Below are 27,822 nucleotides of genomic sequence, written 5' to 3'. Positions count from 1 at the left end.
TGCCGTAACAAATTTTAATGGTACCGGTTAACAATTCATTTTATGAGTGCGGTCCTCAACAGCTCACCAAAACTTGTTCAGTCGCCCTCCAGACCAAATAATTGCCCACCCCTGCTCCAGAACAAAAGGGAATTGGACAACTATTTGAAAAGGAGGAATATAAAAGGATGTGGGATAATGGGGTTACAGGAGAGAGCACCAGCACCATGAACCGAATGGCCTCCTCCAGTGCTGTAATTTCTATCATTCTATGAAAACTCTCCTTTATCAAGTCTGAGCCCAGGAAGTGGTTTAGGAACAGTGGTGTGAAGTTCAGTTTAGAACAAAGAGAGAGGTGTCCCCACCATTGCATCACATTTCTACAATTAAATAGCACTGTACAAAAGTTACAGCAATCAAGTACCAATACAGAAATGAGGACATCACTTTTGAAGCAGAAGAGCCATCTTGCTTCCAAAAATAAATTTGGGCAATAATGAACAAAAAGTCAAACCTTAAACATAATTTGGGGTGACAGATTTGCAAATATGGACTGTTGATGGTGTATGGAATGCAAACAAAATCAAAACTTTGATTTACCACGTCACACTTTCGACCAATTCAGGCCCGGATTCTCGTTCAGACCAGTCACTCTCACATTCTGTAACCTCAACAATATCCACTGTGGTAAAGGGATAATCTCTTATTAATATTAGTATCAAGTCCAATGCCTGCCATAATGGAGAGAGAGAACTCCCCAAAAAATTACAGTACATCAAGGGAGTCTAGCAAAAGTAGCTTTTTTGGAACTCTTAACGAGTACTTCCCAATCTAACTGAAAACCTAATGTAAAATTTAGCTGCTGTACCTTTATTTTTCAGAGCTCATTCAGCTCTCTGGTACATCAGGGCAATTACTATAATTAGTCCATTCCCACCTCCATTTTTGAGTGCTGCAGCTCAGTACTAAAGTGAAGAGCGCGCACTGGGCTCACGTCTAGCATTGCACCATAATTTTCAAACACTACTCCACTCAAAGCACGCGAACAGTCTAATGGCTGCAATCATCGGTATTCCATCTAGTCACTCAAACTCAAAATGAAATATATTAAATTAACACTTTTTGAAATTAATAAATTGGAATATTCAGGTGTACAGCCTCAGTAAAGTAATTTCGTCGAGTATATCCTTCAATATCTTCACAAATGAGTAAGATGGATTAAGTTATCCCTCCCTAATCAGCAGTTACAAGTACTAAATGTATAGAATACAACACAAAACATAAATAATACAAACCATACACCATGTCTGTACCATGTCAGTGCATGCACTGAAATGATCACAAATTGTTTTAAACGGTCAACAGAGCTTTTAAACACGTGATATCTGGTCAATGACAATGCAGGTTACATATAACCTGTCCAGTTGCTACTTACAGGTAATTGTTTTAAATTTTTAAAAGTTTAAAGATTATGATATCCATAGGTTCATGTGCAGTAAATACTACATTTTTTTTATGAGGTCCAGCGCCACCATGCGACTTTCATTCTGTCCCAAACCGCAGTAAAGGAATCTAGAGCTGGACGCACATCTAGAGCAGTGAACTGGTACGTTGATTTGTCAACCTCGCCACCATCATAGTAATCAATCACATATCGTACTTCTCTTCCACAACGGTTCACAATCCAGTCATGTCGATCAAAGGGAAGTTCATACCTAGTGAAATTTTAAAATAAATCAACTGTAATACAACAGTCACCTTACAAAACCAAGTTAATATTAAATACATCCACATTTTTAAAACTTAAATTTTGTGATTAGTCTCAAGCAGACATGTCCAGACTTGTTGTCTTAATGGCTCACTTACCTGCATGTCATGGAGACTCACAAAAATACCAAATTCATAGAATGCTACAAAACATTAATTCAAAAGCATTTATTTTAGTCAATGCCATCTCATTTTCACAACTGCCAAGTCATTTAGATTAATTTGCTCCTTTTCGGCAATAATTCTTGCCTATCCACTTCCTCATAACTCAATATTTAATATACAAGTTTAGAAACATAGAAAATAGGTGCAGGAGTAGGCCATTTGGTCCTTCGAGCCTGCACCACCATTCAATATGATCATGGCTGATCATGCAACTTCAGTACCCCATTCCTGCTTTCTCTCCATACCCTTTGATCCCTTTCACCGTAATGGCCACATCCAACTCCCTTTTGAATATATCTAACGAACTGACCTCAACAACTTTCTGTGGTAGAAAATTCCACAATGTAATTTATATTCACACTGGTACTTACCACGATATTCAAGATCATTTCTAAACAGTCCTTAATGTGAAACTGCGATGTTGCCTCCTCCCTCTCGCTGTAGTACTCTCCCTCTGCAATGCACTGACCCTGATCTGATCTATTCTCACTATGTGCCAATCTCTAATCTACTCAGCTTCTCTGGGTGTGCCAGTATCTGAACTACTCGCCTTCTCTGATGTGCAGCTCCCAATCTGCCAGTCTCGGATCTGCTCCCCAGTCGCCTTTATTTATTTACCCAATCAAATTGCTTTATTCACTTTGCAAGCCATACTTCTGGTCAAACTCAACTGATATAAGCAACATTTTCAAAGGCGATCAATATTACTGGACCTGCTCTCCTGGTTTCCGTACTAATAAGTTTCTCACTTACATTTGATGCTCTGTTAGCTTCTACCAGAGTTACCAACGTCTAGTGGTTTAGAAAGGTAGCTTTCACCATTGATAGATTTAGAAATGATCTACCAATGAAAAAGCAACACCAAGAAGGCCTTTGTAAAAGACCAAGCCTGTGAAATTAAAATAGGAGAAAAATGCCTCAAAAAAGACCAGAAATAGAAAATGTCGTGTTAGGACATAGTTGAGATACCCCTTCTCTATGACACATCACATCTTTTGATGTCAGAATTTGTTCTTTCTTGATATTTGATGAAATGAAACCAGTTCTTGCAATATGATTCAATGTTTTATCAATTATATGCAATTGTATGAAATGAACAATTGTAAATAGGTGGCACTGACTAGATGTGATTTTTTAAAAATTATAAATACCACACCCTTCAATTAGTGTGCTAATATAACACCATATTTAGTAACCATAGCTGATGAAGCAGTCGGTCACCGTGACGCCATTCTCTTCAACTCTCTCCCTAAACCGTTTTGTCTCTCCACTTCTCTTTCTCCTTTAAAACCTTCTCAAAGCCATCTTTCCAACCAGGCTTTTGTTCACTTCCCTAATCTCTTCTTCCATTGTACAGTGTCTATTTCCCCATTTTCATTTGTGAAGTGCCAAGTGATTACGTTAAAGGAGCTATATTGATGCAAGTTGAAATATATACTTGAAATACTTATATAAAATTCATACGCAAGTAAAATTCTTGCATTCATTTAGAATTTATGGCCCCAAGTTTCCACATGATTTGCTCCTGATTTTTAGGAGCAACTGGTGGAGAACGGAGTATCTTAGAAATCGGAATTCTCCACATTTAAGTTTTCTGCAGTTCTAGTCAGGTCGAACAGTTTCACTTTTGAACAGAATTTTTTTTTCAAAAGGGGGCGTGTCCGGCCACTGACACCTGATTTGAAAGTTTCCACAGTGAAAACGTACTCCAAACTAACTTAGAATGGAGCAAGTGAAGATTTTTGTAGGCTTGAAAAAAACCTTGTCTACACATTAAAAAATCAGGCGCAGGTTATAAATTAGGCGTCGGGAACGAGGTGGGGGGGGGAAGGGAAGTCATTAAATTCTACAATCAATCCTTAGTTATACTTATACAAATATTATTCAAATAAATCCAACCTGAATAAAAATTTACAAGCAAAGAAAAGATTAAATAAACCATGTTCCTACCTGTGTGAAAGTGCTTCAGGCAGGCCTTTCAGGCAGTGGTTTGCCGTCGGGACTGACCGACGGCAGGGGGGGGGGGGGGGGGGGGGGAGGAAGGGCAGGAGAAAGCTGCAAGAAGCCTCAGTACTTGAGGCAGCCGTTTGCCATCGGGCCCGACGGACGGCAGGGGGGGGCGGAGGCAGGGAGAAAGCTGCAGGAAGCCTCAGTACTTGAGGCAGCCGTTCCCGACGGACAGCAGGAGGAGGGAGGGAGAAGGCTGCAGGAAGCCTCAGTACTTGAGGCAGCGGTTTGCCATCGGGCCCAATGGACGGCAGGGGGAGAAAGCTGCAAGAAGCCTCAGTGCTGATCATGGAAGGGCAATGTGGTTTTATTAAAAAATGTTAAAAATTGAACAGCTACAAAGAATTTGAATAGTCTCAAACAAGTGCATGTGACTCGTTTATCACAGTCTATCTTTAATTACAGAATGCACTCCCTCACCCTCACACACAGAAATATCAAGAAAATTAAAATGCAAGCCTTTGCAAGGGTTCAATAAACAAATTTTCACTTTTTCTGCAGCACTTTTAAAAATGGCCGAGTGCCAATGTTTACTTCAGACTGCGCGTGCGCGAACGCTCCAACGCGCACGCGCAGGGTTGCCGGCACGAAAAAAACTCATTTAAATTGTACCCGCCCCCTCCTACTTACAAATTCGGCGCGAGTGGTAGGCTCCGCCCCCTGTGCGCCGCGCCAAGCAGACATCGAGCTGCAAAGCGCTCGAGAATAGCGCGTTTTTTTTCAGGCGCCGTTTTCGACGCCCAGCTCGGAGGGGCACCTGTTTTGCTGCGTGTGGAAACTTGGGGCCTATATATGTCATCATTTTTGTAGTAAAATACAAAAAAAATAGCATGGAGTGACATTTATTTTGAGGGTGGTTCTGCTGAAGTTTTGAAAACCTTTCCCCAATGTAGTGCATTCAAAATTCCAGCAGATGGTAGTCACTGCATATTAAAAGGAAGGAATAAGGTAGACAATAAACTACACAAGTGTACCTCATGTACCCAGACCTTCAACTCACTCACATTTAATACAATGAAGAGACTGAATTAGATTGTTGATCATTCTATAATGGTCATATATAGTGTCCTTTCCCACATAGTGGTAAAACAATGATTTATGCACACAATTCCCTCACAGGGAGTTCCTAACCTCAAAGTCTAATTAAGGAAGGTGCCACTGGCAAATTAAAGGCATCACTGGTGGAAAACTAGGGAGAGCATTTGAGGAAGTATATCATCATCATCATAGGCAGTCCCTTGAAATAGAGGAAGACGTGCTTCCACTCAGTGAGTTTCAGGTGACTGTACAGTCCAATATGGGAATTACAGTCTCTGTCACAGGTGGGACAGACAGTCGTTGAAGGAAATGGTGGGTGGGGAGTCTGGTTTGCCGCACGCTCCTTCCGCTACCTGCATTTGCTTTCTTCATGCTCTCGACGACGAGACTAGAGGTGCTCAGCGCCCTCCCGGATGCTCTTCCTCCACTTAGGGCAGTTTTTGGCCAGGGACTCCCAGGTGTCGGTGGGGATGTTGCACTTTATCAAGGAGGCTTTGAGGGTGTCCTTTAAGCATTTCCTCTGCCCACTTGGGGATCACCTGCGGTGTAGGAGTTCCGAGTAGAGCGCTTGCTTTGGGAGTCTTGTGTTGGGCATACGGACAATGTGGCCTGCCCAACGGAGCTGGTCAACTGTGGTCAGTGCTTCGATGCTGGGGATGTTGGCCTGATTGAGAACACTGACGTTGGTGCGTCTGTGCTCCCAGGGGATTTGTAGGATCTTGCGGAGACATAGCTGGTGATATTTCTCCAGCAATTTGAGGTGTCTACTGTATCATCATAGGCGGTCCCTCGAACGAGGATGACTTGCTTCCACGAGTTCACAGATGTTTTGATGAAGGACCCGATGTTCCAGTCCTGAACTCCAATTGAGGGGGTGGAAGATGCCTGTGCATTAATTTTTTTAACGTGCGGTGACCGTTGCACACCAGGCACCACACGGGCTTGACAGAGCTAGGTCTTGGTCTAGTGACAAGGATTAACCAAGGTGACTGGAGACCTGCTCTGCTGCACGGACCCAGCGTGCACACATACCTCAGTGTGGGCTGGCCCATGCTGCCCCGTGGGCCTCATCTGTTGCATCTCTTCTCGCCGCTCCCCCGCCCCGACCTTTCCACTCCTCTGTACCTGGGCCCTGCTCCAGCAGGAGCATGTTCCTGCCCATGCTCCAAAACGGTGACCAGGGTTTTGATGACATCACCCAGTTTCCCATCTCAAAATCTGTATACACTTGGAGTAGCTCGTGCTGGAGGTTGAAGTGGTATGCCGCTCCAGCTCTTTTATCTTCCGACCTGTGGAGCTGTTCTCTACTATACATGGTCCACGTCTCAGCCATACAGGAGGGTAGACCGCCTGAGGAAGTGTGTGTTTGACGGTCAGGCCCTCAAAACTGCCACCAATTTCATGGTCTACAGGGCTGTAGTAATACCCGCCCTCCTGTATGGCTCAGAGACATGGACCATATACAGTAGACACCTCAAGTTGCTGGAGAAATATTACCAACGATGTCTCTGCAAGATCCTACAAATCCCCTGGGAGGACAGGCGCACCAACATCAGCGTTCTCATTCAGGCTAACATCCCCAGCATTGAAGCACTGACCACACTCAATCAGCTCCACTAGGCAGGCCACATAATCCGCATGCCAGACACGAGACTCCCAAAGCAAGTGCTCTACTCGAAGCGCCCTCACAGCAAACGAGCCAAAGGTGGGCAGCGGAAATGCTACAAGGACACTCTCAAAGCCTCCCTGATAAAGTGCGACATCCCCACTGACACCTGGGGGTCCCTGGCCCAAGACCAGCCTAAGTGGAGGGAGTGCATAAGAAAGGGCGCTGAGCACCTCGAGTCTCAACGCTGAGAGCATGCAGAAATCAAGCGCAGACAGCGGAAAGAGCATGCGGCAAACCAGTCCCACCACCCTTTCCCTCAACAACTATCTGTCCCACCTGTAACAGAGTCTGTGGCTCTCATATTGGACTGTTCAGCCACCAAAGAACTCACTTCAGGAGTGGAAGCAAGTCTTCCTCGATTCCGAGGGACTGCCTACGATGATGATGAGTAGACCATGAGCTTGGTGCCAGATTTGAGGGCCTAATCTTCGAACACTCTCTTCCTCAGGCGACCGAAGGCTGCGCTGGCGCACTGGAAGCGGTGTTGGACCTCGTCGTCGATGTCTGCCCTTGCTGATAATAGGCTTCCAAGGTATGGAAGGTGGTCCACATTGTCCAAAGCCGCGCTGTGGAATTTGATATAACTGGCAGTGCGACTGGGCCGAATTCAAGTAAATGCTTTGAACTACATAGAAGTGAGGAAGGATTTCGACCAATTGGTTACCAAGTTCTCTTACATGCCATCTCTTTCTTCCACCGCCCCCCACACACGGCATTCAGGGACGCCTTCCTATTTTCCCCAAAAACATGGCACAATTTATTTACTTGTTTTAAAAGATCATGTAGTCTAAGACAATCTGACACAGTAAAAAATAAATTGTAAAATACATGAAGTGGGACAAAATAAAATGCGCTGAATTATCTAATTACATTAAATAATAATTTCAAACGATTCAAAACATACCCCAGTAAAGAACGAATCCGAGCTCTTGGTGAATATTCCTTAGCTTTCCCCCCAAAGCGGATTAGTGAAGGCCCACAGGGACATTCTCTACAATACCAAAAACAAAAATATATCAAATGTTTTCAATTTAACTAAATTGACATTTAAACCTAACATGCATTGATTATTCAGAATATTATGTAGCAGTGACTGAATTCATTCTTTGTGAACTTGAAGTTTACTGAAAGATATGAAGGTTTCACATTAGAGACATTATTCAAATTATGAGAAACCCAGACAGTTTAAGGAGACAACAGAGATAATGACTGGGGTTTATTTTAAGATGTGACAAGAGTCCCAACAAAGCTAATAATGGAGCTCCTCCCCATATGACACCACCATGTATTGCAGTACACTACAAATTCAGCCAAATAAGTGAGCAATTACAAGTAGTGCAGGGAAGCTGTGAAAATTCAGGAACACGACATATTGGCCCTGAATTCGCGTCCCCTAAGGGCATGCGAAACTTTCCAGATCACATGCATCTGGAAGTAAAGAGCCACCGCGGGTGGAGAGTTGGGCTATTTGTCAAGCGAATGCCCTTGAAATTCTTTCAACTGATAAAAGTGTAAGACTTTTAAAGTACAGAAAAAGACATACAGAAAGTTTATTTTTAGACCCTTAAAATATGTAAATTTATCTTTCAAAAAAAAGTTTTAAATAATTAATCAAATTCCATTTTGATTCATTTTAAATATGATTTTGAAAACATTTATTTCAAGTGTTTGTGTGTTTTGGGGGCATTCCCATCCATACTTATGGTGATTCCATAAATACAGAACTCATCACAAGTATGAATGCGAATAACCCTACTTGGATTGGTTGGGCCGGCCCAAGTAATCTCAGGGACACATGGCGAAGTGCTTACGTCCGTGAGCCTCTACGCAGGCCTTTGCGTAGAGGCCCACAAGTCACCGAATATACTCAATGACTGAGCATCCACAGCTCTCTGGGGTAGAGAATTCCAAAGATTCACCACCCTATGAGTGAAGACATTTTTCTTCATCGCAGTCCTAAATGGCCGACCCCTTATTCTGAAACTGTGATCCCTGGTTCTAGACTTCCCAGCCAGGGGGAGCATCCTTCTTACATCTACCTCATCAAGCCCTGTAAGAATTTTGGATGTTTCAATGAGATCACCTCTCATTCTTCTAAACTCTAGGAAATATAGGCCTAGTCTACTCAATCCTCATAGGACAATCACTCTCTCCCAGAAATCAGTCTGGTGAACCTTTGTTGCACTCCCTCTATGGGAAGTATATCCTTCCTTAGGTAAGGGGACCAAAACTGTACACAATACTCCCAGTGTGGTCTTACCAGGGCCCTAGATAATTGCAGTAAGCACCTTTACTCTTATACTCAAAGGCTAACATACCATTTGCTTTCTTAATTGCATGCTGTACCTGCATGTTAACTTTCAATGATTCGTGTACAAGGACACCCAAGGTCCCTCTTAACACCAACATTTCCCAATCTCTCACCATTTAAAAAGTACTGTTTTTCTATTTTTCCTACCAAAGTGGATAACTTCACATTTCTCCACATTATATTCCATTTGCCATGTTCTGTTCTTGCAGACCCACTTAGCCTGTCTATATCCCCTTGAAGTCTATTTGCATCCTCCTCACAACTTACATTCCCACCTAGCTTTGTATCATCAGCAAACTTGAATATATTACATTTGGTCCCCTCATCCAAATCATTGACTAGCTGAGGCCCAAGCACTGATCCTTGCGGTACCCCACTAGTTACAGTCTGCCAATCGAAAAATGACCCATTTATTCCTACTCTCTGCTTTTTATTCGTTAACCAATCCTCAATCCACACTAGTATATTACCCCCAATCCCATGTGCCCTAATTGTGTTCAATAACCTCGTGTGACATCAAATGCCTTCTAAAAATCTAAATACACCACTTCCACTGGTTCTCCCTTATCTATTCTACTAGTTACTATCTCAAAAAACTCTAAACAGATTTGTCAAACATGATTTCCCTTTCATAAATCCGTGCTGACTCTGCCTAATCCTATTATTATTTTCTAAGTGCCCTGTTACCACGTCCTTAATAGATTCTAGCATTTTGCCTACTACTGATGTCAGGCTAACTGGTCTGTAGTTCCCCCTTTTTCTCTCTCCCTCCTTTCTTAAATAGCAGGGTTACATTAGTTACCTTCCAATCCATGGGAACCTTTCTAGAATCTATGGAATTTTGGAAAATGACAAACAATGCATCCACTATCTCTACAGCCACCTCTTTCAAACCCCTGGGATGTAGGCCATCAAGTCCAGGGGATTTATCGGTTTTCAGTCCCAATAACTTCTCCAGTACTATTTTTTATTAATACTAATTTCTTTCAGTTCCTCATTCTCGCTAGACCCTTGCTTCTTCACTATTTCCAGGAGTGTTTTGCATCTTCTTCTGTGAAGACAGACACAAAGTATGTGTTTAATTTCACTGCCATTTCCTTATTCCCCATTATAATTTCTCCTGTCTCATCCTGTAAGGGACCCACATTTACTTTTGCTAATCTTTTCCTTTTTATATACCTCTACAGAAGCTTTTACAGTCTGTTTTTATGTCTCTCACTAGTTTACACTCATATTCTATTTTCCCTTTATCAATTTGTTGGTCTTCTTAATTCTAAAATCCTCCCAAATCCCAGACTTACTGCTCTTTTTGGCAACATTAATAGCCTCTTCCTTTGATCTAATACTATCTTTAACTTGCTAGCCACGGTTGGACCAATTTTCCTGTGGAGTTTTTGTGCCTTAGAGGAATGTATACTTGTTGTAAATTATGTATTAATTCTTTAAATGCTAGCCATTGCTCGTCTACCATCATACCTTTTACTGTGGTTTCCCAATCTACCGTAGCCAACTCGCCCCTCATACCTATGTAGTTTGCTTTGTTTAGATTGAAGACCCTAAGCTTCGGATTTGACTAAATCACTTTCAAACTTAATATAAAAATCTATCATATTATGGTCACTCTTCGCTAAGGGCCCCTTTACTACCAGGTTATTAATAAACCCTCTCTCATTGCACAATACTAGATCTAAAATAGCCTGCTCTCCAGTTGGTTCCTCAACGTACTGATCTAGAAAACTATTGTGTATGCAGTCCATGAATTCATCCTCCACATTGAGCCTGTTTAAGTAAATAGGCCTTTTGCCAGCAAAACATATCAAGACTATATTCTTCACATTTTTCATTGCTTCTGCTACCCATGCTGTTTTAAACCAGCAGTTTTCAACATCACAACTGACGAAAGTGTACCTGGGCAGCTGGAAAAGAGTGAGCACAGAGCACGATGAATAAACCAATTGTGTGATGAATGCATGCTCGCAGAACATAGTTGACTGGTCAGTCAGTTGTGATGATGAAAACCGTTTTCAGTCATTGCAACGATTGTAGCTTCCAGTAAGGGTTCAATGGCTCAACTGAATTCCAGATGGTAGTATTTTAGTTCACTTAAATATTCTGGAAAACAGAGGAAATCATATGAAAAGAAATTCTGCATGGAGAATTCACTCCCTTAAGTGGTCAATTCCTTTCCGCAGCCTCCATTGTACTAACACTAGTGTCACTAAGAACTTGTCCACAGAATAAAACCTGTAGCATATCATTTTGATACTTCAACGAAGTGAAAAATAAAAATCTTATTATATCCGGGTGGAAGTAAACAACATGCACAGAATTCGCAGAACTTTCAGAATCTTAAAGACTGTAAACCCTCTGATGAGATCAGTCGGCATTTGGTCTTTCAAGTGTTCGTTTTAATTAAATGAAACAGTAATTCAATAAATCAAAGTTTGATACATTGCAAGGTCAATTTCATTTATGAAATAAAAATAACCCTAGCAACAGACAACTACCACTGTGCTGTTTAATAGGTGCATCTGCTTTCAGCAGTTGAACTAACTTGGCATGGAGTGCTTCCCACTTGAGTATTTCATTCCAGGCCTGTTCATTGTTCTGATTATGGATCTTAATAATGTTTGACATATCGTTAGCTGCAATATCTTCATTACGCCAGCGCCACCTGTAAAACAATTGTAGAATGAAATACAGTTTTAAACCAAGACAGTAATTGCTTTTTTCATTTGCTAAAATAATCCATTTTCTTGAGCGAAACTCAAGCAATCAGTGAAATGAAAGTTGAATTACAGAATATAAAACCGTGACCTTTTTCATAATCAGCACTTACAACAACCAGAATTTAGTACTACACCAGTGATGAAACACAGGTACTCTGTACCATTATTCTTTAATCAGAACTAAACATTGGTATTTAGAAATCCGAGCAACATAAAACTTGTGCTAGATTAGTAATAGGCTAAAGAAAACATATAGGGATGGAAATTCAGTTGCGCCTCAGTTGGGGCAGTGTTCCGGGCGGATCGGTAAATTTTGCACCGGCAAATGGTTTGGGTCTACTGCCGCAAAATTCATCAGCTGGCCCCGGAGTTTGGAGCAGGCTGCTGGGAGGCATTGCACGTCTCTTTTAAGCCGCTAGCCCGACTGAGAAAGGGAAAATCCTGAGCTAAAGAGGCGGCCTCAGAGCGCCATAACAGAGGCCCGAGGGGTGGGGTGGGGGGAAATCATGGAAAAAAAACACCAAGAACATTCCCAATACATAGCTCACGCAATCACAACATAAATCGCAAACAAAAATAACCAATCACACTTACCTGCGGTCGGCATAACTTACCTCACTGCAGCCGCTACAGCTTGGAACGTCCACCACGGCAAGCTACGGGTCAGGCGTGATCTAAATATCGAGCCGGTGCCGCAACCAGGGGTGTTGCACACCCGCTCGCCTCTCCTGGGCGTACTGCTCCGCCCCGTCGATACTGGCACCGAATGTCCCGGCGGGGCACTGGAAGCTGGCCGCCACTGCGAAGAGGGGTGGCAGAAGCCTGAATTTCCACCCCACAGTTTTACAAATGTAGGGTAAAAGACATTTGTATTGCCACGTTTTCTTTTTTTAAATTGTCCTGTCCTCTCCTGAGGTCTTGCTGTGGTAATTTTCAGAGTGTCAGCAATCCTCAGTAACTTGCCACTAAGAGAGTGTAGACAATGAGTGTCAAGAGGCTATTGCCCATGAAGGCATCACAGCTGAGCCCAATCCTGTCTTTGCAGCCACATCTCCCAGCAGAGGTAACTGGATAGCAATCGAGAACAGGAATCTTGCTGATTTTTCAGATCATTTATAGTCCAGGGGCACCATGGCAAAAGCTCAGCTAAGTCACCATAGATTTGGAATCAAACCTTGAACTTTCCTAGTCTGTATGGCTCAGTTTCACACAATGTTGTACATTTACTCACTGGGCCATTGGGATGCTCCAATTATTATTAACATATCACAATTGCTATCTAAACACACTTATTAATCCACTCACTTTCCTAAAACATGACTGTTAATAAAACTTAAGATCAAAACACATTTCTATTGTTAGCTCGTCAACAAATATATGCAGTGGCTGAAAATGTTGAGCTGTGATCAAGGCAAGAATGCAAAAATAGATCAAAAGCAATTCTGAGCTCTTGCTGCTGCCACAATAACAGTCCTCAGGCACAAAATAGGAGGGCCACATACTGCAGCAGTTTTCATTCTTCCATCCGCATACCCTTTTAGAACTGCTCACAGAAACTACAAATCTCAAGGCTTTTAAAATAAGAGTAGCTGTGTGATGCAGACTAAAAGAATCAGAATCTAACCTGCAAGCATTAACCTGGTGACATTCCTTTCCTTAACTCATGGCTGACGGTAGTAATACTACTGGTGCCTATGTGACAATAGATCTTTGTCTGCTTACCCTTTCTTGAGCATTGCATTCCAAAACATCTGTTCAGAAGGGTATACCCAATTCTTGTCTGAAGACCTAGGAATGGAGGACTCCTCTCTGACTACAGAAAGGGGATATGGCTGATCTGGTGCTGGCTTCTGGTTAGGTGGTGGCATCTACAAAAGAAAGTGATAAATACCAACTTCAAAAAAAAGTCACAGGATGTCATCATATAACTTTTATCTAAAAAAAAGTAAATACAGATCCAGCTCAAATGCATTGATTTCACTAATTTGAATCTTAGAAAGGAAAAATTAAAAATCTAAAACCACCGTCGATACTCATTGTTTTAATGCTAATTTCAGTTGAAATGAAATTTATCTTCCCCGGAATACATTTTGCCTCATTACAGCTAAGTTATGCAATTTATCTACCTTCTCGGCAAAATGTTGCAAGTCTTCTCTTACTTCATTTACAAGCAAGACATTCAAGAAATAGTTCATTAGAAGGTGCAACATGTTGAATTCATAAATAAAATGGTAGCATAGAGGTTATTAATTTCATAGATGTCACTCATCACCATCATCATAGGCAGTCCCTCGGAATCGAGGAAGTCTCAAAGTGAGTTCACTGATGGCTGAACAGTCCAATACGAGAGCCACAGACCCTGTTACAGGTGGGACAGACATTCATCGAGGGAAGGGGTCAGTGGGGTTGGTTTTCCACACATTCCTTCCACTGCCTGCAGTTGACCTCTTCATGCTCTTTGCGTTGAGACTCGAAGAGCTCAACACCCTCCCGGATGCACTTTCTCCACCTCGGGCGATCTTCAGCCAGGGTCTCCCAGGTGTCAGTGGTGATGTCGCACTATCAGGAAGGCTTGGAGGGTGTCCTTGTAACGTTTCCGCTGCCCACCTTTGGCTCGTTTACCATGAAGGAACTCCGCATAAAGCATTTGCTTAGGGAGTCTCGTATCTGGCACGCAAACTATATGGCCTGCCCAGCGAAGCTGATCGAGTGCGGTCAGTGCTTCAATACTGGGGATGTTAGCCTGGGCGAGGACACTGATGGTGTGCGCCTGTCCTCCCAGGAGATTTGCAGGATTTTGCGGAGACATCGTTGGTGATATATCTCCAGCGATTTGAGGTGCCTTCTGTACAACGTCCATGCCTCAGATCCATACAGGAGGGTGGATATTACTGCAGCCCTGTAGACCATGAGCTTGGTGGTAGATTTGAGGACCTGGTCTTCAAAAACTCTTTTCCTCAGACGGCCAAAGGCTGCACTGGTGGCGATGTTGAATCTTCACATCAATGTCTGCCTTTGTTGATGAGAGGCTCCCGAGAAATGGTCCACGTTGTCGAGGGCCGCGCCGTGAATCTTGATGATTGGAGGGCAGTGCTGTGCGGTGGCGACAGGCTGCTGGAGGATCTTTGTCTTACGGATGTTAAGCGTAAGGCCCATGCTTTCATATACCTCAGTGAATACATTGACTATATCCTGAAGTTCAGCCTCAGAATGTGCGCAGACGCAGGCATCGTCCGCGTACTGCAGCTCAACAACAGAGGTTGGGTGATCTTGGACCTGGCCTGGAGGCGGCGTAGGTTAAACAGCTTCCCACAGGTTCTGTAGTTTAGTTCCACTCCAGCGGGGAGCTTGTTGATTGTGAGGTGAAGCATGGCAGCAAGGAAGATTAAGAGGGTTGGAGCAATGACGCAGCCCTGTTTGACCCCGGTCCGGACGTGAATTGGGTCCGTAATGGATCCGTTGGTAAGGATCACAGCCTGCATGTCGTCATGAAGCAGGCGAAGGATGTAGACAAACGTTTGGGGGCATCCGAAACTGAGAACGATGCTCCATAGACCCTCATGGTTAATAGTGTCAAAGGTCTTTGTAAGAGCAAAAAAGGCCATGTATAAGGGCTGCCGCTGCTCCCTGCATTTTTCCTGCAGCTGTTGCGCTGCAAAGATTATGTCCGTTGTGCATCGTAGGGGACAAATCCGCACTGTGATTCCGGGAGGAGCTCTTCGGCCACAGGGAGAAGATGATTGAGGAGAACTCTAGCGACAACTTTCCCAATGGCTGATAGCAGGGAGATTCCCCTGTAGTTGCTGCAGTCAGACTTTTCCCCTTTTTTAAAAATGGTCACAATCACTGCATCTCAGATCTCCCGGCATGCTCTCCTCCCTCAAGATGAGAGAGATGAGGTCATGTAACCGCACCAACAGCGCCTCTCCGCCATACTTTAGCGCCTCAGCAGGGATTCCATCCACACCCTTAGCCTTGTTATTCTTGAGCTGTTTTATGGCTTTGCCTACCTTGTGCAATGTTGGAATTTCATTGAGTTGGTGGCGGGTTGCGTGCTGCGAGATGGATTCGAGAACACTTGAGTCAAAGGCAGAGTCTCGATTGAGGAGATCTTCAAAGTGCTCCTTCCATCGGCCCCCGACAGCCGCTGTGTCCTTGATGTGTGTTTCCCCGTTCTTGGCCAGGAGTGGGGTGGGGCCAAGGGAATTTGAACTGTAGGTGGCCTTGATTGCAGTGAAGAATCCTCGCATATCGTGGCTGTCGGCCAGTTGTTGTATCCCCTGTGCTTTCTCCATCCATCACCTGTTCTTTAGATCCCAGATTTTTTGTTGGACCTGAGCCGTGAGCCGTCTGTAATGCTGTTTTGCAGCTCCCAAGTTGGGTTGTTGCTTGAGGCTCAGAAATGCTTTGCGTTTGCGATCTATTAGTTCTTCGATCTCCTGCTCATTTTCATCAAACCAGTCCTGATCTTTTGTGATTGAGTGACCAAGCGTCTCTTCACAGGCAATGGTTATAGAGGCCTGGAGGGCAGACCAAGCGCTATGGGCATTCAGCATCTCCGGGTCATCATGGTACGTCAGATTGGCTGTGAGGCGCTGGCTACATAGGGCTCTCTTAGCTGAGTTTCTAAGTGCCCCGGCATTAACTTTTTTGCGGAACTGCTTCTACTGTCCCCTCTGCTTTGGGGCTATGTTAATGCTGATAATGGATCGGATTAGACAGTGGTCCGTCCAACAATCGTCAGCGCGGGTGATGCGCACATCCTTGCGATCTCTGGCTCGGACAATGACATAGTCAAGCAGGTGCCAGTGTTTGGAGCGAGGGTGTTGCCACGATGCCTTGTATTTGTCCCTCTGGCGGAATAGGGTGTTGGTGATGAGGAATTCATGTTCTATACATTTTGTCAGGAGTAGGGTAATGGAGTTGGCTTTCCCTACCCCCTCTCTGCCAATCATGCCTCCCCAGACGGCTGTGCCTTTGCCAATCCTGGCATTAAATTCACCCAGGAGGATCAATTTATTGCCCGTGGGGATGCGGGACAAGGATATCGGGGTTGGACTAAAAACCCTCTTTAGCCTCATGCGTTGCACCGAGTGTAGGGGCGTATGCACTGATGCACTTTTAAACAATTGGGCAAACTTTTATAACCTATTATTGATCTACATCTTAGACTTTTTAACAACTCTTAGAAACTTTTTAAACAAATTGGGAATTTTCATCAGATGTCACTATGCAACCTCTCTCTGGTATGCCAACAAGTTTAACTACCTGGAGTTCAAGCTTCAATCGCTCAGCCAATCAACAGTTAAAGTAAGCACATAAATAGATACAGACAGCAGAATTAAACTAGCACATTTTCATGAAAAACGACATATTATAGTCTACTCAAGGTATCTTTACCCGTAAGGTTTTAAAAATAACCTTCAGGGCATTTTTTACCCAAATTCTTTACTGTAGTGGAAAACTTAGGAAGGGTAGCACACTGAAATGGAAAAACATGGACAAATGTTAACATTTCAAAGATTAAAATGAATCCTGTCCTATTTACCATATTTCTAGGATCAATATCATCTTCTGTTTCTGGTCTGCCAGCTGCTTTCATGGGACACTCCACATATTCATATGCCCTCTCCTGATGTGCTGGCATGGGATAAGATGCATTCTCTGTTGAGATAGCTGTTGCAGTTGCCTGATGCATTGCGCAACCTGATGGAACACAGGTTGCAAAAAGATGATCAATTCCTTTAAATGAATCATTACAATTATACAACTATATCAATGCTATTTTGTAGTGACAGCCTTGAAATTCTGCTGTTGGTGTTTTAAGAGTATGAATGCTAAATTTCTTTGTTGGGTTAAAAGAGCCACAAATATAACAAAGTAACACATTATGTATATGTACACTAATATTCATAGCGTAACATGAAGGCCAATGAGTTTTAAATATTTGTTCATGCATAACACATATGGTCACAGATGTATAAAATACCCAGTGTGAATCTCTAAAGTCCCAAATTATGTAGCAACTAAATTCTGAAGAGACCCTACAGCAATTCCAAGACACATTTAAACTTCTCAATAATGATGAGATCCTGCCCCCTAAATGTGCTTAATATAAAACATTGTTTTCATAAAATAATTGTACTAGTTGGTTACAGAACACATTCCTATGCTTCAGGTAAAGCACACCAGTATTCAGGCTTCAGCCATTTAAAAATGTTTACCTTCCTTCTTGGCTTGATGCATAGGGCATTCCGATAATGAGGATGTTGCCGGTGTTGCAGCAGTAGCAGAAGCTATTTGCACATTGTTAGGTAGCGTTGACGTGGATGCTCCCATCATTTGGATGACTTAAGGCCTCAAATATCTGCTGTGAAACATGGTAAGCCCTTTAGATTTGTGACAAGATGACAAAAGGCAACAATCCGATTATAAGCTGAATACCATGCTAGCTCCACGGTATTATTGTTTAAAAAATCAAAATGTCAGCATTTACTCAATACATGGGTTATAATTAAGAATATACAAACCAGACCACCATCTGGTCATGTACTAATTTAAAAGCTGCAATTATGAGGTAATCAACCTAACAAGATCCTTGCAACCTTTAGTTTTTTACAATTCCTATACTTAAATATGCTGATGGACAGAATTCATTTTTCACTTATTGAATGTATAAACACATCAGTTCCCATTATCTTAAATAATTATGTCTTCAGCCCTTCAGCCTTCGCTCAGTGGCATGTCTCTCACCTTAGTCAGAAGGCTGTGGGTTCAACCCCACACCAGATTTGAGCATATAATCTAGGTAAACACTGAAGTATAGTACTGAGATTTACACAAGATTAAGGCTCTTGGGATTGGGGGGGTAATAGATTAGCATGGATTGAGGATTGGTTAACAGACAGAAAACAGAATAGGAATCATTTTCAGGATGGCAGGGTGTAACTAGTGGAGTGCCACAAGGCCTCAGCTATTTACAATCTATATCAATGGCTTAGATGAGGGACCAAGTGTAATACGTCAAAGTTTGATGACAATACAAAGCTAGGTGGGACTGCAAGAAGTGAGAAGAATGCAAAGATGCTGCAAAGGGATATAGAGCTGTTAAGTGATTAGGCAAGAAGGTGGCAGATGTAATATAATGTGGGGAAATGTGAAATTATCCACTTTGGTAGGAAGAATGGAAAAGCAGAATATTTTTTTTTAAAAAGGTAAAAATGTTGGGATTCAGAGGGATTTGGGTGCCCTTGGGCACAAATCACAAATTAGGAAGGCAAATAGTATGTTGGCCGCTATTGCACGGGGGATGGAGTACAAGAGCAAGAAAGCCTTACTGCAATGAGAGAGATATTTGGCGAGACCATACCTGGAGTACTGTGCAGTTTTAGTCTCTTTGCCCAAGGAAGGATACCTTGGAGGGGTGTAACAAAGGTGCACTAGATTGATTCCTGGGTTGAGAGAGAGCTGTCCTATTAGGAGAACTTGAGTAGAATGGCCTATATTCTCTGGAGTTTAGAAGAATAAGAGGTGATCCCATTAAAACGCGTATCGGCTTGCCAGGATATATGCGAAGAGGCTGTTTCCCCTGGCTGGAGAGCCTAGAACTAGGGGTCATAGTCTCAGGATAAGGGCCAGCCATTTAGGACTGAGATGAGGAGAAATTTCTTCACTCAGAGGGTGGTGAATCTTTGGAATTCTCTACCCCAGAAGGCTATGCATACTCAGTCGTTGAGTATATTCAGACCGAGAGTGTGTTTTGGACTCTAGTGGAATCAAGGGTTATGAGGATCGGGTGGGAAAGTGGAGTTGATGTAAAAGTTCAGCCATGATCTTATTGCCTGAGGTTTTGCCCAGCGGGTGTTCCTGAGGCGGCGGCAGTCAGCGAGAGGCAGGAGCAGCGTGTGTTGGAGAGGCCTATAAAGGCCCAGTGGGTGTTCCTGAGGCGGCGGCAGTCGGCGAGAGGCAGGAGCAGCGTGTGTTGGAGAGGCCTATAAAGGCCCAGTGGGTGTTCCTGAGGCGGCGGCAGTCAGCGAGAGGCGGGAACAGCGTGAGTTGGAGAGGCCTATAAAGGCCCAGCGGATGTACCTGAGGCAGCGGCAGTCGGCGAGAGGCCTATAAAGGCCCAGCTTGTACAGCTCCAGCCGGGAGAAAAAGCAAAAAAGTAGAAAGAAAACAAAAGGTGACGTCACAGCCAAAGGGGTAAGTGATTGGCTGGTGATTGGTGAGTAGCTTTTCTTTTTCTTTTTTATATCAGTAAGTAACCTGTTAACATTGTTGTCGTCAAATTAAGTGTATCTAAAGGTTAAGTCATGGCAGGAAAGCTCGGTCACGTGATATGCTCCTCCTGTACCATGTGGGAACTCAGGGACACTGGAAGAAGTGTCCCTGACGACTACGTGTGCGGGAAGTGTATCCGCCTCCAGCTCCTGACTGACCGCGTTGCGGAATTGGAGCTGAGGGTGGATTCACTCTGGAACATCCACGATGCTGAGAGTGACGTGAGCAGCATGTGTAGCGAGTCGGTCTTACCGCAGGTGAAGGGTCCACAGCCAGATAGGGAATGGAAGACCAGCAGGAAGAGCAGTGCAAGGAAGGTAGTGCAGGGGTCCCCTGCGGTCATCCCCCTGCAAAACAGATACACCGCTTTGGGTACTGTTGAGGGGGATGACTCATCAGGGGAGGGCAGCAGCAGCCAAGTTCATGGCACCGTGGCTGGCTCTGCTGCACAGGAGGGCAGGAAAAAGAGTGGGAGAGCGATAGTGATAGGAGATTCAATTGTAAGGGGAATAGACAGGCGTTTCTGCGGCCGCAACCGAGACTCCAGGATGGCATGTTGCCTTCCTGGTGCAAGGGTCAAGGATGTCTCGGAGCGTGTGCAGGGCATTCTGAAAAGGGAGGGTGAACAGCCAGTTGTCGTGGTGCACATTGGTACCAACGATATAGGTAAAAAAAGGGATGAGGTCCTACGAGACGAATTTAAGGAGCTAGGAGCTAAATTAAAAAGTAGGACCTCAAAAGTAGTAATCTCGGGATTGCTACCAGTGCCACGTGCTAGTCAGAGTAGGAATCGCAGGATAGCTCAGATGAATACGTGGCTTGAGCAGTGGTGCAGCAGGGAGGGATTCAAATTCCTGGGGCATTGGAACCGGTTCTGGGGGAGGTGGGACCAGTACAAACCAGACGGTCTGCACCTAGGCAGGATTGGAACCAATGTCCCAGGAGGAGTGTTTGCTAGTGCTGTTGGGGAGGAGTATAAACTAATATGGCAGGGGGCTGGGAACCAATGCAGGGAGACAGAGGGAAACAAAAGGAGACAGAAGCAAAAGACAGAAAGGAGAGGAGTAAAAGTGGAGGGCAGAGAAACCCAAGGCAAAAAACAAAAAGGGCCACTGTACAGCAAAATTCTAAAGGGTCAAAGTGTAATAAAAAGGCAAGTCTGAAAGCTCGGTGCCTCAATGCAAGGAGTATTCGGAACCAGGAGAGGGATCTGAGCTAGTTAGGGTGGGTGAGAGCTCAGATGAACAGGACCCCAAGAAAGAATGCAAAAGGCAGGAGGCAACAGAGCAGAATAGCACTGGGGTAAGTGTAAACCACAAGGTGATAGGAAGGGACAATATGTATGAATATAAAGGGGCTGCAGGAGGGGTCAAAACTAAAAATCATGGTTTAAAAACTAGTATTAAAACACTCTACCTAAACGCACGCAGCATTCGAAATAAAGTAAATGAGTTGACGGCACAAATCACTACAAATGGGTATGATTTGGTGGCCATTACAGAAACGTGGTTTCAGGGTGGCCAAGACTGGGAAGTAAACATACAGGAGTATCTGACAATTCGGAAAGATAGACAAGAAGGGAAAGGAGGTGGGGTAGCTCTGTTAATAAAGGATGATATCAGGGCAGTTGTGAGAGACGATATTGGCTCTAATGAGCAAAATGTTGAATCATTGTGGGGGAAAAAGTCACTGGTGGGCGTCGTTTATAGGCCCCCAAATAATAACGTCACGGTGGGGCGGACAATAATCAAGGGAATAATGGAGGCATGTGAAAAAGGAACGGCAGTAATCATGGGGGATTTTAACCTACATATCGATTGGTCAAATCAAATCGCACGGGGTAGTCTGGAGGAGGAATTCATAGAATGCATACGGGATTGTTTCTTAGAACAGTATGTTACAGAACCTACAAAGGAGAAAGCTCTCTTAGATCTGGTCCTGTGTAATGAGACAGGAATAATAAACGATCTCCTAGTAAAAGATCCTTTCGGAATGAGTGATCACAGTATGGTTGAATTTGTTATACAGATTGAGGGTGAGGAAGTAGTATCTCAAATGAGCGTACTATGCTTAAACAAAGGGGACTACAGTGGGATGAGGGCAGAGTTGGCTAAAGTAGACTGGGAACACAGACTAAACGGTGGCACAATTGAGGAACAGTGGAGAACTTTGAAGGAGCTCTTTCATGGTGCTCAACAAAAATATATTCCAGTGAAAAAAGGTGGTAAGAGAAGGGATAACCAGCCGTGGATAACCAAGGAAATAAAGGAGTATCAAATTAAAAACCAATGCGTATAAGGTGGCCAAGGTTAGTGGGAAACTAGAAGATTGGGAAAATTTTAAACGACAGCAAAGAATGACTAAGAAAGCAATAAAGAAAGGAAAGATAGATTACAAAAGTAAACTTGCGCAAAACATAAAAACAAATAGTAAAAGCTTTTGCCGCTATATAAAACGGAAAAGAGTGACAAAAGTAAATGTTGGTCCCTTAGAAGATGAGAAGGGGGATTTAATAAATGGGAAATGGCTGAGACCTTAAACAATTATTTTGCTTCGGTCTTCACAGTGGAAGACACAAAAACCATGCCAAAAATTGCTGGTCACGGGAATGTGGGAAGGGAGGACCTTGAGATAATCACTATCACGAGGGGGGTAGTGCTGGACAGGCTAATGGGACTCAAGGCAGACAAGTCCCCTGGTCCTGATGAAATGCATCCCAGGGTATTAAAAGAGATGGCGAAAGTTATAGCAGATGCATTTGTTATAATCTACCAAAATTCTCTGGACTCTGGGGAGATACCAGCAGATTGGAAAGCAGCTAATGTAATGCCTCTGTTTAAAAAAGGGGGCAGACAAAAGGCAGGTAACTATAGGCCGGTTAGTTTAACATCTGTAGTGGGGAAAATGCTTGAAACTATCATTAAGGAAGAAATAGCGGGACATCTAGATAGGAATAGTGCAATCAAGCAGACGCAACATGGATTCATGAAGGGGAAATCACATTTAACTAATTTACTGGAATTCTTTGAGGATATAACGAGCATGGTGGATCGAGGTGTACCGATGGATGTGGTGTATTTAGATTTCCAAAAGGCATTCGATAAGGTGCCACACAAAAGGTTACTGCAGAAGATAAAGGTACGCGGAATCAGAGGAAATGTATTAGCATGGATCGAGAATTGGCTGGCTAACAGAAAGCAGAGAGTCGGGATAAATGGGTCCTTTTCGGGTTGGAAATCGGTGGTTAGTGGTGTGCCACAGCGATCGGTGCTGGGACCACAACTGTTTACAATATACATAGATGACCTGGAAGAGGGGACAGAGTGTAGTGTAACAAAATTTGCAGATGACACAAAGATTGGTGGAAAAGCGGGTTGTGTAGAGGACACAGAGATTGCTGCAAAGAGATTTAGATAGGTTATGCGAATGGGCTAAGGTTTGGCAGATGGAATACAATGTCGGAAAATGTGAGGTCATCCACCTTGGAAAAAAAAAACAGTAAAAGGGAATATTATTTGAATGGGAAGAAATTACAACATGCTGCAGTGCAGAGGGACCTGGGGGTCCATGTGCATGAATCCCAAAAAGTTAGTTTGCAGGTGCAGCAGGTAATCAGGAAGGCGAATGGAATGTTGGCCTTCATTGCGAGAGGAATGGAGTACAAAAGCAGGGAGGTCCTGCTGCAACTGTACAGGGTATTGGTGAGGCCGCACCTGGAGTACTGCGTGTAGTTTTGGTCACCTTACTGAAGGAAGGATATACTAGCTTTAGAGGGGGTACAGAGACGATTCACTAGGCTGATTCCGGAGATGAGGGGGGTTACCTTATGATGATAGATTGAGTAGACTGGGTCTTTACTTGTTGGAGTTCAGAAGGATGAGGGGTGATCTTATAGAAACATTTAAGATAATGAAAGGGATAGACAAGATAGAGGCAGAGAGGTTGTTTCCACTGGTCGGGGAGACTAGAACTAGGGGGCACAGCCTCAAAATACGGGGGAGCCAATTTAAAATCGAGTCGAGAAGGAATTTCTTCTCCCAGAGGGTTGTGAATCTGTGGAATTCTCTGCCCAAGGAAGCAGCTGAGGCTAGCTCATTGAATGTATTCAAATCATAGATAGATAGATTTTTAACCAATAAGGGAATTAAGGGTTACGGGGAGCGGGCAGGTAAGTGGAGCTGAGTCCACGGCCAGATCAGCCATGATCTTGTTGAATGGCAGAGCAGGCTCGAGGGGCTAGATGGCCTACTCCTGTTCCTAATTCTTATGTTCTTATGAATGGCGGAGCAGGCTTTAGGGGCCGTATGACCTACTCCTGCTTCTTATGCTCTTATGAGGGAGTGCTCAACTGTCGAAGGTGTCATCTTTCCAATGAGGTGTTAAACTGAAGGCCCATTTGGTCCAAGTGGACATAGCGGTATTTTTGCAAATGACTCCACTACCGCTACATTGGGATAAAATGCGCCCAGTGGTAAAAATCGGCATAGCACGAAGATTCGTGGCACAAACCACAAATTTTTGCAACTTTTCTTCGAGGCCGATACCGCTGCGAGTTGGGCCTTAAATCACAAAACATTCACAAGACACTTAACTATCAAATTGCTGCAAAAGAATTAATAAAAACTTTAACTTACCTACCGCTGTTCCAAGGGCTGCAACACAGGTTTTTCCCAGGTGTTTTTTTTCCATCCTATCCTCAAAGCCAAATTTTTGGCAAAACGCTATTTTGAGTCTTGCACGCCGGTGATCTGCTCCCCAGCAGTACTTAAAAACCGCCGGTGCAAGACTTCTCCGAATTTCCCGGTTTGCCATTTTCCGCCAAAAACAGCGAAATATCGCAAAAAAAACGGGCACAAGGTTGGGGAATTTCCAGCCCAAAATATTTCACGCCATTATTTGAAGAACAGGGCAGTTCTCCCAGTGTCCTGGCCAACAGTTATTCCTCAATCAACACCAGCAAATACAGATTATGCAGTTACTTATCTCATTACGGGACCTTGCTGTGCATGCTAACGATCACATCTGCTGACATAACAACAACATAATAGCCCTGAAATTCCAATGTCCTGGGTCTGTACGAAGTTTCAACGGACGCGGAAAGGCATCGGAAGCGCTGGTTTTCAGTACGCAATGCGCATGCGCTGAAAACCGGCTTTTCCGATCTGCCAAGTTTCTGGCTTGACAGATCCTCCGTAGCTCGGGAGCGAGGGCACTTGCAGGGCAAGATTTCCGATATTTGCCCTGCAAATGTCCTTTAAAATCTTGCGACTGTAAAAGTAGGCTATACACCTGCCTTTTCAGGCTCAAGTGTTTAAAAATACACAAACATTTTAAAATAAAGTTATAAAAACACATTTTATTGTTGAAAAACTCTCCCCACTACGGTAAGTTTATTTTAAGGCTTAATTAAAAAAACTTTTTAAAAAGTCAAGAAATTATTTTTTTTATATAACTTTAATTTAAATGAATGTTAAATATGTTGTTTATTTTCTACTTTTTTTTTTTAAAAAGTGTTTTGGGTGTTTGTGGGGAGTTTCTCATTCATAGTAATAGGAGTCCCGGACTTACGGAACTCCTTTACTATGAATGAGAATCTATACAACACTTGATTGGCTACTGTCTCCAGCTCCCGGCCTGCGCACATCCCCACGTGCACGCGCTGCGACGCGCAATCACGAGAGACCTCAGGCTCGGAAGTTACAACGGGCGCAGCAGCAACAGGTAAATGCACATCTTTTTTCTCTTTTTCTGTCGTTTGCCCGCGGGAAGAGCTCGACCGGAATTTAAGGGCCAATAACAACGATTACACTTCAAATGTAATTGTGTCAGTAAAGTGCTTTGGGACGTCCGGACAATGTGAAAGATGCTATATAAAAGCAACTTCTTTCTTACATAATGATTTAATGGGGAGATTTCAGTCATCACATACCAACTTGCAACTGCACGGAGCATAGTAAATTTTAAAAAGTGCAAAACTTCTAAGTTATGGAATGAATTCCTCCATTGGTCATGATTAAAATTTACATCCAGCAGGCATTAAGAATAGTTATACTAACCCCGCCGAATACAACAATTTGCATTTATTATAGCAGCATTAACAAAAACACCACAAGGTGCTTCGATAACCAAACAACAGTCTTGGAACTAATGCTGTAAATGTGCGGAGTGTGGCCTTTAAACATTTTAGAAATTATGTCAACCGTTGAACAAACAAATCCGTTGAAATAATCTAAAAATATATCTTCCATAATTTTTAGTCATCTAATTACCATGTAACTCAAATACTAGTCTCCATGTGTTGGTGGAGAATAGCGAGATAGTCCATAAAATCCTATCAGCAGCAAAACATGGATAAGTGAAGAAGTGATAACTGATCATGTAACTCATGACACAAAACAGCAAGTGAATTACCTCACCCCATTTAAATAAGAGTGGATTGCTTTGGGTATTTAAACCAATTCTAAAGTAATATATTTCAGCCACTTGTGCCACATGGAAAAGGCAAATGATCTGAAATATATTTATTGGAATTCCTGCGCAGTTTCCACTGATACATTAGTATCTAGTTGAGGAGACAATGAGGTTGAATATGACGAACATGTTGGTCACAATTGTTTTAATATGAGAAGTAATATCCTCATACGTCTAGCTAAATATCTCAGTGATAAATCCGAGAGGAATCTGTGTTTTTAAATGTTGAGCTCACGAGGTATGGAAAATAGTCCACGTTGTCCGTAGATTTTGATGACTGAGGGGCAGTGCTGTGTGGCGGGATCAGGAGGACCTTTGTCTTACGGATGTTTAGTGTAAGGCCTATGCTTTCATACGTCTCGGTGAAGATGTTGACGATGGCTTGGAGTTCGGCCTCAATGTACAGAGACGCAAGCGTCGTCCGCGTACTATAGTTCGATGACAGAGGATGGGATGACCTTGGATCTAGCCTGGAGGCGACGAAGGTTGACCAGGTTTCCATTGGTTCTATAGTTTTGTTCTACTCCAGCGGGGAGCTTGTCGAGAGTGAGATGGAGCACTGCAGCAAGGACAGTCGAGAAGAAGGTTGGCACGATGACACAGCCCTGCTTGACCCCGGCCCGGACGTGGATTGGGTCTGTGGTAGATCCGTTGGTCAGGATCATGGCTTGCATGTCCGCATGCCCGACACAAGACTCCCAAAGCAAGCGCTCTACTCAGAACTCCTATACAGCAAGCGAGCCAAAGGTGGGCAGAGGAAACATTTCAAGGACACCTTCAAAGTCTCCTTGATAAAGTGCAACAAGCCCACCGGCACCTGGGAGTCTCTGGCCAAAGACCACCCTAAGTGGAGGAAGTGTATCCGGGAGGGCGCTGAGCACCTCGAGTCTCGTCGCCGAGAGCATGCAGAAAACAAGCGCAGGCAGCGGAAGGAGCGTGCAGCAAACCAGACTCCACGCCCACCCTTTCCTTCAACCACTGTCTGTCCCACCTGTGACAGAGACTGTAATTCCCGTATTGGGCTGTACAGCCATCTGACAACTCACTGTAGAGTGGAAGCAAGTCTTCCTCCATTCCGAGGGACGGCCTATGGTGATGGTAATGATGATGATGATGATGATGTATTGGGGGCAGGAGGTGATTTGAGCCCAAGCCTACTGTACTGGGCCGGCAGCTAGAGCCGCTCGTCCCCCGGTAGCCTTCAAACTCCACGGCGCCATTTAGGCCCAGCAGCAGCGGCCCGACCTGCTCAAGGCCCGGACAGACCGCTCCGCCCCGCGACTTACTGTCACTGATCGCCCAGCCGCCCTGGGAGTACCTACCCCGGATTGCTCCGCTCCCCCTCCACTCTCACCTTCGTCGCCGCTTCTCAACTCTCTGCGAGGTTCCGTCACGTGCTTCCCACA

General features: G+C 43.8%; 1 protein-coding gene across 4 annotated transcripts; it reads right to left on the bottom strand.

Moving 5' to 3' along the window:
* Window positions 1–27,822, bottom strand: hccsb (holocytochrome c synthase b). Of its 4 annotated transcripts, none has more exons than XM_070886019.1 (7): window positions 27,739–27,822; window positions 17,890–18,032; window positions 17,214–17,371; window positions 13,388–13,533; window positions 11,491–11,610; window positions 7,530–7,616; window positions 1–1,694 (listed from the first exon to the last, which is right to left on the bottom strand). In XM_070886019.1, exons 2-7 carry the CDS (start codon window positions 18,005–18,007, stop codon window positions 1,493–1,495), a joined length of 831 nt encoding a protein of 276 aa, XP_070742120.1. In that variant the 5' UTR covers window positions 18,008–18,032; window positions 27,739–27,822; the 3' UTR covers window positions 1–1,492. The 4 variants fall into 4 exon arrangements, with proteins under 4 accessions (XP_070742120.1, XP_070742121.1, XP_070742122.1 ...); XM_070886020.1 differs by having other exon boundaries at window positions 17,890–18,035; window positions 27,739–27,809; XM_070886021.1 differs by having other exon boundaries at window positions 17,890–18,035; window positions 27,771–27,804.

The sequence above is a fragment of the Pristiophorus japonicus genome, chromosome 8, assembly GCF_044704955.1.
Source record: "Pristiophorus japonicus isolate sPriJap1 chromosome 8, sPriJap1.hap1, whole genome shotgun sequence".
Lineage (NCBI taxonomy): Eukaryota > Metazoa > Chordata > Chondrichthyes > Pristiophoridae > Pristiophorus > Pristiophorus japonicus.
The sequence above is the reverse complement of the archived record's forward strand: the minus strand, read 5'-3'. Positions and strand labels throughout refer to the sequence as shown.